Source organism: Enoplosus armatus, chromosome 15, assembly GCF_043641665.1.
Source record: "Enoplosus armatus isolate fEnoArm2 chromosome 15, fEnoArm2.hap1, whole genome shotgun sequence".
Lineage (NCBI taxonomy): Eukaryota > Metazoa > Chordata > Actinopteri > Centrarchiformes > Enoplosidae > Enoplosus > Enoplosus armatus.
This window is the reverse complement of record NC_092194.1, coordinates 16476413-16490052: the sequence shown is the minus strand read 5'-3', so window position 1 is coordinate 16490052 and position 13640 is coordinate 16476413. Positions and strand designations below refer to the sequence as shown.

The following is a 13640-nucleotide window of genomic DNA, read 5'->3' as shown; positions in this document are numbered from 1 at the left end:
CACAACCTCTGATTCCATTGGCAGCAGGAAGTGGGTTTCAGATGAGTGCCTTCCTCGGGAAAGGACCCAGAGTTGTTCCGGTACTCTCTTCTCAGGACAAAGTCAAGCCTGCCGGAGAAGAGTAAGCTCCTCTGAAAACATCACACAAACTACCAAAGAGGAGCCCCAAGCTCAGCCCTGCCGGGAACGACCAGAAAGAAAACCTCTGCTGCCAAACCGAGACCTGTCTTTTAAGAACAGATCGGATCAGAACTCAACGGTTACTCTGAAGTCACCACTTGGAACTACTTTGCAACCAGTCAGCAAAGAAAATACACTAGGACCCAAAACACACAAACCTAGTTCTCAGATTGTCCCTTGCATGAATGAGATAACTCAGCCCCACGCATGTAACAACGGACTAGAAACCGTCAGGAAGACTTTCTCTCGTTCTGTGGGGCCCAGGTTAAAAACAGCTCTGTCCAAAGTGTTCAGGAAACCACCATCAGGTGCGAATGGAGGACGAGGCCCCAAACCTCTGGGGAGGATAGCAAGCAAATTTCACTGGAGACAAAAAAGACACAGGAACCTTAAAGATACCAAGATGAGCCGAAGCAAATGTGCTGTCAAAACAGCCGTCTCGTGTGAGGAGCTTGACCAAAGGACTCTGTTTGAGGACATTAGACTGAGGCGGTGGCATAGTACCGAGGCTCTGATGAACAAGACCAGCAGATGGGTGGAGAGACAGGGATTGATTGGTTGGGAGGAAGAAGAAGAAGACAGGGATGCAGGACCGTCAGACTGTGAGAGCCTTTTCTCTCTTGATTCCCTGTCCTCTGCTTATGCGACAGCACTAGCAGAGCAGCTGAGACATGAGGAAGCAGCTCGGAGTGAAGCAGAGAGCGAAGACAGTCAGATGTCTAAAGATTCATTGGCTGTGGAGAACAGTAGGAAACACTCAGCAGTGGAGAGGCTTAGCCAGACAGTGGTGCCAACTTACTCATTGGTGACAGATTGCTCCCATTCATCCATGCAGCACAATAGAACAGCAGGGATCAGTTTAGACTGGGACAGCTGTCAGAAACCTCAGGTAATCCCAGCAGAGGCATATTGGAGCCAGCAAGGCTCCCCAAAATCAAGACACTGCAGTGCAACAATTAAGTCTCCTTCCCACAACCCATTAGTAGCAGATTCTAGCAGGAGAGACACAGTACACAAATTGATTGAGGACTTTGGGAACATGCAGACCACTTTGACCAGCAGCCCACGCTCCCTGAGCAGCTGCAGTGTGAGGGAGCCAGAGAACATGCTGGCGCTCACCGATGCCTGGTCCTCCACTGATGCAGCAGACAGTCCCAGGATTTACAGGGATTCTCTGCCTTTCCAAAGCAAAAATATGTCCATAGATGTAGAGAGCAGCAGCAGCAGCAGCAATCCCAGTCCAACCAGTATGAACCTTTCAGACTCCCAGAGCAGATCTAGAAGCTATAGCTCAACGTCCACCAGCACTGAAGGTATAAATGTGACAGTGCAGGAACACAGAGTTACAATTTCAAGGGGAACATCAGAAACATTAGATTTTCAAGACTCTCAGATTCTAACAACACCAGATGAAGCCCTGAAGGATGTAGGATGTTGTGTAGAGCAATCAGAGAGACAAATAGAAAATGTGGAGAAAGCAATTACAGATACTTTAGGCTACAGCAGCAACACAAGTCCAGCATCCCTACCGACCTTAGATGAAACTGCTTTTGTGTCACCCACTGAGATCCACCACACTAAACAACAAGCATCACAAGTAAAATTGCTTAAGGTGTTCACAGATGTACCTGTCATGGTGGCCGCTGACATCACAGTGTCTTCTGACACTGAAATGTGTACATCAGGTTGTCAGTCAGTAATGCATTTCTCTACAAGTCTTACTAACCAAGGTCAAGTATTGAACAAAGTGTCTGACGCTGAAAGTGCCTTTAAACCGCCCGCTGAAGATGATGTACTATGCAATCGCGATGGTGCAACAGGAAAGTTGAAGAATATACAGCAATATGAGTTTGGGAATACCAAATCTTTTACAAGGGACAAAACGTCAGACAAGGTTGAAAACAAGGGCACTGAACAGTACATTGCACTACAGCAGGAGCTCGTTAAATCGGCTTGTACAAATTCCAGGAAGAGGAACAAAGACCAACAGGATGCTTTCATGGGCAGCTTGAAAATTCCAAAGAGGAGCAACAGCAAAGAGTTGGTAACTTTGTGCTCGGCACCAGTTGGCAGCCAGGACGATATTTGGCCTGATGACAACAATAACACCAGTGACTCAAAGGGGGAACAGTCTTCTGTGGAAGCTGACAGCCGTGGATTTGATTCTGTTTGTGTTGATGGCAGCATTAGACAAGACACCGTGGCTTCAGTGGCATCGCCAGTTTCTGATCCCATGAGTAGGATACTTGGACAGAGTTGTCAGATCTTTGAGGACTCTGAATGTGGTGACAATCGTTCTCAGAGTGGTACCTCTGTGGGGGCGAGGAAAGTAGTTGTAAAGGGAGATGTAACAATAAAGGAAGTAGCTCCAGAAACAAAAGTGGGGGAATTCCAAATTGACAACCCCAGAGGACATAAAGAAAATAGAAAACACATATGCAAGTCAGATGCTATTTGTAGCGCCATTGATCTGAGAATCTCAGAAGTGGTGAAAGAGCACATGAGACTGTCATTGATTGGCAGCGATGATGACAAGAAGAGCAGGAGTCAAAGCATGAATGTCTTGTCGTCATCTGCATGCCATTTTGGCTGTTATAGGGATGACAATGGATGGACAGAAAATGAGCTGAGAGATAAAATGAGTGATCAAGTCAAACAAGGAGTGATCCTTGGTGAACACCTTTCACCGAAAAGGATGCCAAGTGAAAACACAGTGGACAAAAGTGAGCACCTGGCATCAGATATGACAAATGAATTGAGAATGAGCCACAAGAGCTACATGCTTGAATCTACTGAAGTAACACAGAAACGTTATGAGCACGGTCAATCTTCTGACATGACATCAGAACCAGTAATCGATCATTGTGATTTCCAAAACTCCTCTGCCAAAAACAACATTCAATCAAATCTGAGACTTGACAGCCATGGGGAGTCTGAGCACTCTGGCAGACTGTCTTTGCAACCAATGAGCAATTCTACAGCAAGAAAATGCGTAGATTCTCAAGGAAACCCAGTGGAGAAAGATGCTTTATTTCAAGAAATGAATGATTCAGGTAAACAAAAAACAACATCTCATCTTAATCCTATCATCAATGATACATGCTTGGATGAAGTTGGCACCCAGAGCTGTTTGGATGCCCCTGCTGTGAATCCTGATTGCCCAGAATTTCAACTAATACCCTGTGACACACGTTCCACCTTGGGTGATGCAAAAGAAAACTTTGGCTGTAATCATGTAAAGGATGTCAGTATGGAAGCCACATTCAGTTTTGAAGGTAAAGGCGGTTATTCGTACAAACAAAACTCGCTGAGGATGATTCAACAACATTTCCAAAATAGCCCTGACACATCTGGAGCCATGACATTATTATCTGATGGAAGAAGTCCTCAGTTCAAACTACAGGGACATCACAGCAACCAGAACACACCTGCTGATGAGAATGCCTCTATGAAAGGGTTTGCTGTTACTCCTGGCCGTGATGGAAATGATAAAACGAACAACACAACAGGAGGTAAACCTTGTATCTCAGCAGAGGATCAGTTCAGCTGTCCACAGACTCATTCAAAAAACATGGCTCAGACTTGTGTGGTCAATATGAATTACAACAACAAATGCCAAAATGCATCAAATTCAGTGTGCAAAGTTGATAAGGATACTCAAATTGACAGCAAACAAGATTGTGTAATGAAAAAAGACAAAGGGACATTGACCCACCAATCTGAAGTGCATGTTCCAAAGATCTTCGCAGAGTTAAAATATGAAGCAAGTATTTCTGGTTCTATGCAGCCACAACACAAAATACCACCAGGAAATGCCATCAGAAATATGTGTTACTATGGATCTGTGGTGTCCAAACAGATTGGGAAAAACACATCTGGTGATAATTCTGCTAAAAAGGCCAAGTCTAAGAGGATCAGGAGGTCTGAGATCCAAACTCATCCCAACTCTTCTGAGTCCTCTCTTAAGTCATCAGATGAAGATGAGGAAGATGACCAAACCACCAGAGTCCATCACAGCCGGCTCTCATCCAAATGGGTAAAGCTTGGCAAAGAAGAAGTCAGACAGGATAGAAGCAACAATGCAGATGTTTCTACCACTCTGTCAGTGAGCAAATCTAAAATGAAGACTTGTTCTACTGGAACTCCTGGTAAAAGTGAAGTTAAAGTTAGTAGAGATTACTCTCAAAAAAGACACTCTTTACCCCCTCAAGCAATTAAACAAAAGACAAATGTTGAAAAAATCATCCTGTATGCAAGGAAAAGTGAACCACAACATGCACTGAACACTCAGGACTCCCCTATGCATTTTGTCTCCAGTGACATCAACCCTTTTGTTCACCAGTGGCAAGGCGATGACTCAAACCAACACTGTTACAAGAACCCAGCATTTGGAAGTGCTGCTGACCTATCCTGTAAATCTCCACTTCTGAACAGCGCTGAGAAACGTATGACAAGATGCTGTAGTGTTGACAATGGTTTGAATGGGCAGAACTCGCCTTTCAATTCCCATCTGAGCACTTACGCCACCGACAAGGGGCTCTCCAGTACACTTAGCAGTATGGAGGATTATAAGGAACTAGTGAACAAAACATCTCAGCTTACGCCCTGTCAACAGGCAGCTATGGATATTCACAATCATCTAGCCAATCTGACAGTGACTGGAAGTTCTTCAAGTAACGATGCTCCTGGTGCTTTTGGTAACAACTCCAGTCAGGTGGATGAAATTATGTTTGTTTACTCGTCTGAGCAAGACTCCCAGGCAAACAAAACACGGGCCCAAAGAAGGAGGACATGTGAACATGGCACTCAAACTGAGCGTGGCCTGCAGACAGTAAATACTGGTAACAGTAGTAGTGCTCCAAAGAGGAAAGAGCGGCACAAAAGGAGTAACACTGATGTACCTGCAACACAGAAAACCAAAGTGGACATTAAAGAATCTCCAACGTGGGCCAGTATGGAAAGCATGTCTGCTCACCTCTCAAAGCTGATCGACAGCACCTCAGACCTGCTGGGGGACGTCCAGGGAATGAGAACCGGTGAATCCTGCAAGTCCAGTCCGAGGAGGAGCGTGAACTTGTCAAATATCAGCATCTCTTATAGTGAGTCTAATGACTGCACCAAGAGAGACTGCTCAACTCAAACAGCCGTAGATGTCGGGATCCAGACAGAAAGGCCTTCAGCACCAGCAATGAAGGAAGTCGCTGTTCATCAAACTCCCAGTGAAAGGTCCAAATCTCATGAAGTCAACGTGATAGTCAGAGTGATCGGTTCTGAGGTTGTCAGTGTGTCTCAAGACAAGAATGTGCACTGTGTGGTGAAGAGTAAGGCTGAAAAGATACAGAGCATGCCTGACCTGAGGTTTAACACCTCTGCTGCAGCACAAAGGTCTGCTTCACAATTGGAAAATGGCCCTCTAAAAACACCTCCTTTGAAGACTGCAGGTGAAAGACGTGTAAGATCTGCTTCTTCTAGAGGCTCAAAGCAAAGCACGCCTGAGGCACTGTGCCACAAAAGTGTTGCAATATCTGAAATCACCTGCGGATCATCAAAAAACGGCTACCAAGAAAATCCCAGTCCGTCTTTAAGACATGACGGATCACTTTCTGTAAAGAAACAAGCTACATACACAAACAGAGCATCATCTCCCATACTGACTTTGGGAGCAAGATTACGTATGAAGCAGAAAGGACACCAATCAGTACGATGTCCTCCAAAATATCAGGATAGAATGAAATGCCATAATTCTGAGAAAGACGGCCTTACTGTGCCTTCTAGCAAACAATCGGCATCCACAACTCTGTCAGAGGATGATCAAATGCCCAGACAGGATTGTGATGTTTCCTCTTGTAAATCAGAATCTGTATCACTTGAGAAGGTGAGTGATATAAGTTGCTCAAGCCCTAAAGGCTCTGATAAGTGCTCTATAAGCCTTAGCTCATCACTGGATAGATATACAGACACTGACAGGATAAATGTTACCTATGAAGACAAGGCTTCCAAATGGCAGATCACGTCTCCACAGTGGAAGACTTCTACTTCAACAAAAGGTTTAACTATGCAGAACCACATCTCTCCCATATTAAAACAGGCTGATGTGCACAAACAGCAGGCCAAAGCCAGACATGAAGACACAACAAGCTGCATAAGACCTGCAGTTGATTCCGTGGATTTTTGTGTTGATTCCTACAATCCGTCCCCGATCAGCAGCAGCAGGACTGGAGGACTTCAAGAGGACGACATGGTGTCACTGGCACCCAGTGAGTGCAACACAGACGTCCTCGTGAACATTAAACCTGTCTCCAGCGTGTCCTCGTGTCAAGAACACCAGATAGTCCCAGAGGACCTGCCCATACATAACAAGTTCACCAACTGGTCGGGCATCAGCCATCAGCAATCAAAACGCTCTAACAAACCGGCCACATTTCTTACCAAAGACCACGACAAGAGCAGGAACAGTGCTGAGTGGGGCGAGATGGAGAGTTACAGCTCAAATGTAGAGTCCACGGCACAGAGCGAGAGAAGGGCGAGAGAGATTGAGAGGCTGAGACAGGAGAGGGAGCAGGTGATGGCGACGGTCAACCTCAACATGAACCCGACGCCGCTGACTGTGGAGCTGACGGAGGCCAAGCTACATTACGGCCTCGGTGAGACGGACGCACTGTTAAAGATGCTATCCCCGAGGTCCAGAGACGAGCTGGAGCCACCAACCAAACAGCAGCTGTATGATAGGTACGGATAAAATACTTATTTTGATATAATCGACAATTAAACATATCATTGTTTTAAACTGATTAGGGCTAGGTTTAGTTTCAAAAATGTCAGTACTGGCTCTAGTACAATGCTTGAGTCTTTTCAAGAACTTTGAGAAATATAAATACATAGTTCCTACAAACCCCTTTTTTGATATAACAAAATAGGACAAATTTCTCAATGCATCAGTTAGCCTTGACCTTTAATCTGATATTTCCTAATCTAAGTAAACTAGATGAAAAATCTGATCACACATTTGATGCTAGCTTTCAATACCTGACAGTTCTAAGTAAAAAGGTTTTGAGTGTTGCTCAGCCCTAAAACTGATTAAATGAGGTAACCTGACCTTAATAACCAAAATGTATTGCAAAATATGCTAAAACCGTCTCTTTTTTTTCTTTTTTAAACATCATTTGTGTATTTTCTATTTCCTCTCAGACACCGTGTGAGTATTGAGGGTTTGAGGCAGGAGAGGGAGGAACGTCTCCAGACTTACCGGAGAGCTCGAAGTCTGAGTCCCAGCAAACATCCTCGCTCCTCTCCACAAGAGGCTGTTTTCTCCTCCAAGGTGTCTGCCGCCTTGCCCAGTCGGCGTAAAGAATACCTGCAACAGCTCCGCCAAGAGGTGATAGACAGCACCAGGTAAGACACTTCTGGTCCTCTCACGAGATCGAAACAAAATGCCCATATTCGTTTTCAGGTTTCTTACTGAATTATCTAAATGACAGAATACCAGATCCTCCACGAGGAGAAGGCCAGTGTCCGTCTGACATCGAGCAGCTGTTGCGCGACTACGGCCGAGCCCGGGAGGAGGCCAGGACGGAGATTGCGAGGGCACGAGAACGACTGCGAGAACGGACTGAGCAGGAGAAGAGGAGGCTTCAGCAGCAGGCTCTGTCTCAGGAAGTCAAGGTCAGTTTATCATAACTAATTTCCTCATAAGTGATTGATGATTATGATTGATTTTTTTTTTATGTTTGAAGCAGCAAATATTTGTAATTCTTTCTTGATTGATGACTTAAAACAGTTAATTATCAAAATTGTGGATTTTCTGTCGATTGACTAATTGATAGATAGTTTGGGCTCTACATTAGATGGATTTCTTAAGTTAGCAATTACAGCATTTGATTTGTATTTATACATATTTTCTTCTGATTATAAAAGATTCCAACTCATTTGCCAGTAAATTTGGTTAAAATAAATAAATATGGTTAATACAAGATATTAGAAGTGGATTTTTAGGGACTATTTATGACACCGCAGTATTGCAAATAATTTCACTGGTATCTCCCATCTCCCTGGGGCAGGATGACCTGAGGCATCGGACAAGAATCAGTAACAGCACCTTGTGCACCGGATCCAGTCTGAGCCTTTCCTCTGGACCAACATCAGGGTACAACAGCGGCAACACTGCCCAGCTACAGCATGGCAGCAGACCGCTTTTGACTGGACAGGTTAGTACGCTAATGTTACACATTACAGCCGATTTTAATTACTGAGATTTAAGAATTTATACCTGAAAATCAAAGAATGTAAATGGGATGTTTTGGATTATTGTTATACTACAAATAATACTACAAATACTGCTCTTGAGTGAGCAACATGGAGGGTAATTGTGTCGTTGTTACTGTTTTTATTCAGGCCGCAGGGTTCCAGGACGAAGGGCTGAAGGTCAGGACACGTCCTCCAATATGTGGTCCTCAAAGTGTGAAGACACAGAGAGCCTGGCTGTCTGCCCATGGTGAGAACTGGACTGTGATTCACAAAACACAATAACAGGCGTGGGCACAACAGTCATCAAAAGTGCACTCAAATTTTCTTTGATAAAAACATTAAAATACAAAGAATCATAGACATCTTTTTAAATTTAGAAACGAATATACAGTATATGATAATAATAGTTTCCAGAGTAGTTTTGTCCATGTCTGTCACTGGTGTGGCACTTCATCCCCCTCGACAATCTCTGTATTGAAATTCCATGTGTTTTGTTAGATGTCCGCCTTGAGCCTCCTGTCACCACGTTTGAGCCCCTGATGACTTCATCGCCATCACCCCCAACATGTACACGTCAACGCACTGCCTCCTTTGGCTCCTCCTCTTCCATATCCACAACCTATCAGGACATCACATCAAGTCTCCTTGGTCGAGCTCTGGCTGAGGTAACAACAGACCTGAGTATAGATCTGATTTAAAGAAAAAGACTGCTTTTGTATTTCAGTACAAACATCCGACATCCAGCCATTAAATGCCACTGTTATTGACTAAACATTATTGACTGTACATCCACAGGTGCGTCTAGCTTCTTCTGGGGATTTGAGCAACCTGCTAATGGGCAAGGCCACAGCAGGCTGGAGGTGAGCTCAGTCATTCCCTTTCATAAACTCATCCAAAAATCATCTACCTGCTCGTATGATCAGGACTTTCCTCTCTGTCTGGCTTAACTTCAGTCCCTTAAAATCACAAATATCTTTAATTTTGTATCTGTATGTAGGCACCAGGGAGAAGAACGAGGTATCCAGGCTTACTACAAGCCCTCCTCCAGCCCATCTGTCCATGGTTTCCTCGGGGCTGGGGAGCTGGACAGACCCCTGGACATTCTGTGGAACATAATCTGCCAGCTGTCCAAGAGCCACTTGTATAATCAGTCAGTCCGTTCTGTCTGGACACGACCACTAGATGACAGCACTCAGCTGGGTGAGCCAACACGTCTGCGTATTCTATATCCTCACATGGTTTGTATACATTAAGATACCAGTGGTGGAATTCAACAAAGTACATTTAGTCAAGAGCTATACTTAAGTGCAGATTTGAGGTAGATGTACTTTCCATTTTATGCCACTCAATACTTCTACTACTATACTTCTGTATCTGATAGTTATAGTTACTTTCTAAATTAAAAATAATTAAATAATTTTACGTTAACAATGTAATGGATATTTAAGGATTAATGTATAAAATTGTTCAAATTGGCTCAATTTCAACCAACTACAAAAGTCAAATGCTACTTTTTTAATTTAATTGATCAGGAATTATTCAGTTTTCTGCTTTGAGCACTTTCACTTTTGATACTTTTAGTACATTTTGCTGGTTTTACTTATGTACTTTTATCTAGGTAACATTTTCAATGCAGTACTTTACTTGAAACAGAGAATTTTTACATTGTGGTATAACTACTTTTACTTAGTCAAAGGATCTGAATACTTTCTCCACCACTGGTTAAAAATGTTGTAAGCAAATGTTCTGAAATCCCAGTTGATAGTTACAGTCAGCCAGCAGTTGACCTGAAACATTAAGATAAGGTACTCATCTAGGGAAAGTAGCAGTTTATAAAATGCTGATAAATCCTTGTTATTTGCAACGTGAGCTTCATGTGATGAAAGAGTTTACCTTGCAAATATTCTTTGTATTTTTGCAAGAATATAAATATAGAAAAATCTTTATATTTTTGTCTTTGCTGCAGGACTGTTTATATTTTTGCAAGGCGTTTATGGACCCTGCAAATGTGTTCGCTTCAAATAAAGCATCTGCATCCATTAGCTATGTATAGCACAGTACAATGCACAGTCCCATTCATCACTGACTAGCTTATTGTATTGCATGACCAACTGCATTCTCACACCTGCAGTATGTTGCAATTAATCCCTTTGCAACATCATTGGGTCTCTCTTGCTTCATCTACTATGCTCTGAGTACAAGTTCTGTTTTGTCCTTTTGTGTCACACACTGATGTAGAGTTTATTATAATTGATCATCATATCTTGATATAGACATGTTAAAGTTACCCATTTTTTCCTGTAGGTTTAGAAGTTCTGTTCTGGCTCTTTCACTTTTTCTCCTTTTTCCAAGCGTTTTTTTTCCGTATCTGACAGATTATCTCTGTATTTCTGTTTAGTTTACATACTAACAGATCCGTCCACCTGCCACCTCATCCAGCCGCGGGACTTCTGCTGCATCAGCACTGAGTCCAAACAGGTAAGCACAGCTGCAAAATCAACCAGCCGGTCCTGATGATTACCTCTAGTCGCCCTTGTGTAAGGTCCACTGAGCATTTGCAGCAAAGTTGTACACAAAATCACGCTTTAGATTGAAGGAGGAAATTCAATTTACTGTCATATTAGTGTGGAAAGAAACCAGGATTGGACAGTGATGTCTTTTGTAATTAAGACCAATTTTATGATATGGAGTTTTTCCATCCGCAAAATATAGAGCGTGCTATTTAGACACAACCCATGCTCACAGAGACAACACGTAAACAACACTGACCCAGAGGCAATGGGTGTGTAAGACACCTTGTCAGCCGCTGGTTATCAGTGTCAGTGTGCAGTTGCCTCTTGGCTGATCAAAAAGCTACACTGCCTGTTTTATAGATGGTTTTTATTTATTTATTTATTTATTTACGCCTCAGGCTGGCCTCTGCACGCTGGCAATGCAGTCTGTGTTCGAGGAGTCTCTGCCTCGTCCTAGCGTTGATGCCGTCCGAGGGGAGATGATGCCCAGTTGCTGGGTCCTGCAGCCAATTAGACGTAATGGACAGGAAGTCACCAGGGTCGTCTACCTGCTGCAGGTGAGATATGATTGCTATAAACTCATCCGCCGTTTGGTATATGTTGTGGTAAGTGTTGTCACTAACACTGCCTCATTTTAACTTCCAGTAAAAGCATAAATGTTTGGGTTGATTATAGATGGCAGACAGATAAAGGTAGTCTGTGTGAAAGTCTCAAAACACTTTGTGAAAATGCTTCTGACACGCTTTGGGAAAGCCGCATCTGTCCGACCTCCACAGTGTAGATGTGAAAGTGGTGTTTAGGAGTTAAACCCAGAACTACAAACTTGCAATCCACAATTTCTTGTATTATAATCAGATTAAATACAACCTTTGACACATATCTGATGCACATTTGTAAAAGTGGAATTTCTGCCAGGAAACGTGCAGCGAGAGCACATCTATAGCAGGACGACTGATATGCAGGTTAAAAGATGTCTATAAAAACTACACTACATTTTTAGTTTTTTAGATTATAACCTTTATTTTAGTGGCATTTTGATTAAAACGTAAAATATTTTACATACATCACAATGTTACTGTGCGGACTCACAAGTGAGATACCACCACAGTAATTCGACTTGGATCCGTCCGTACAAACCCATTTTGTTCTTCACCAGGTGGACCTGGGAACTCCGTCTTTTCCCCACCGACTGTTGAGCACTGTTGCCAGAAGACAGGCAGCTGTCATCGCCGACCTCAACGTTTTCCTCGCTTCATAAATCCACCGGATGAAGACGCATTAGCAGTGAGCACTTAGACTAAACTGTCTCCGGCATGGAGTTGGTCTGTCTTTTGAATTTGCACCTGAAATTTATTTACTTGACTTTTTTAAAATTTTATTATAAGAGCACTGTTAGATTGATTATTAGTTACAAAGTTGAAGCAGCTCTTTTTTTATGAAGGTATTTTTTTTTATAAAATATTGAAACTGTATTTTTATATTTGTAATGTACACGAATGCTTGTAACAATCATAATCCTATTTTACCAAAGATTGAGTAGAAGTCTAAGGGAGCGACTTGGCATGACACATTTAGTGTATTGCGTTTAGACAGCGTGATAATTTATTATCCAAAGCTACAAAGTTTCCCCACCTTATCGATTCAATAATTTGATTAAGTAGGTTCATTATTTCATTTTAACCTGATAAGTAGCTGCCATTTAGCTCCCTTTAATATCTGTTAGCAATATGGTGTCTATTGATTTCCACCATTTTGTAACGAGTACAGCCAAATATGTTAAAGTTAACAAGGTCAATGTCATAGCTAGACAGCCTATAAATTGAAGTTTAAGAGTCGGTCAACAGATAATCCAAGTTACACTGATTTGATGTATATTTACTGCACCTGAGATTAAGACCATATACAGAAGGCAGCATCACTCTGCTCGGGATCTGGGTCAAGTAATAATATTTAAATGCTTTGTTTTAGCCTACTTAAGTAGATGATGAGGGTAGATGATGAGGGGGATTCACTAGATATGACAGTAACATGAGAGCTGGAACACTGATTGATATATATCCTGATTTGTTACCGTACACATATGTACTTATTTCGTCAGGCACTGCGTATTTTAACCACTCCTAGACCTTAATTCTGTAGAAAATTAACTTCAAATGTGCTTCAACAGTTCTTCAGCAAAAAGGGAAAATGTTTATTTATCTATGGGACTGTATGAAAATTGTTAAGGGGGGAGAGGGGGCCAGAAAAGGGGGTGGGTATAGTCATTTTTATTTTGGCTGAAGGTAGGGTAGTCCGACAAATGAGAGGGTCTTTTTTGCCGTCTTAAATTAATATTTTATGTCGACCTTACTTTGCAATGTAGATAGATAAATAGTTTGAATTAAAAGACAACTTTTTAAAGGTTTAAAGAAAACATTGATAACCCCAGGGAGGGCCTTGCTTTCTGACAAAGTGAAATGTAAGGTTCACCCCCCCCTCACTACCTCACTCATTTTCATACAGTTCTTAAACTATGTGTTGGATAATATGGTGGTGTATTGAAGGAATGCTAAGAATTATCTTCAGCCGTTATTTGTAATGTCTGTGTTTGTCTGTTTAGGCACTGCAAATTTGAAACCACTCAGCTGCACTTTGTCCAAAAACTGTTTCGTAGCAGAACAGGGAGGTGGTGAGCTGGGAAGTTGAGAACTGTTTGGGATATAA

At 42.5% G+C, this 13640-nt stretch overlaps 1 protein-coding gene across 1 annotated transcript in view; it reads left to right on the top strand.

The window, feature by feature from the left end:
* stard9 (StAR-related lipid transfer (START) domain containing 9) overlaps positions 1–12333 on the top strand; it is a 39259-nt gene extending 26926 nt beyond the window's left edge. Inside the window, exons 22-35 of the mRNA XM_070920741.1 lie at positions 25–1387; positions 4040–4216; positions 4472–5565; positions 6130–6909; positions 7369–7572; positions 7659–7842; positions 8238–8384; positions 8572–8671; positions 8923–9089; positions 9220–9284; positions 9422–9624; positions 10823–10902; positions 11336–11494; positions 12094–12333. Of these exons, the coding sequence (XP_070776842.1) occupies positions 25–1387; positions 4040–4216; positions 4472–5565; positions 6130–6909; positions 7369–7572; positions 7659–7842; positions 8238–8384; positions 8572–8671; positions 8923–9089; positions 9220–9284; positions 9422–9624; positions 10823–10902; positions 11336–11494; positions 12094–12195 (4825 nt within the window). The 3' untranslated portion in view covers positions 12196–12333. The remainder of the gene's footprint in view (positions 1–24; positions 1388–4039; positions 4217–4471; positions 5566–6129; positions 6910–7368; positions 7573–7658; positions 7843–8237; positions 8385–8571; positions 8672–8922; positions 9090–9219; positions 9285–9421; positions 9625–10822; positions 10903–11335; positions 11495–12093) is intronic.
* Positions 12334–13640: the final 1307 nt, after the last annotated feature.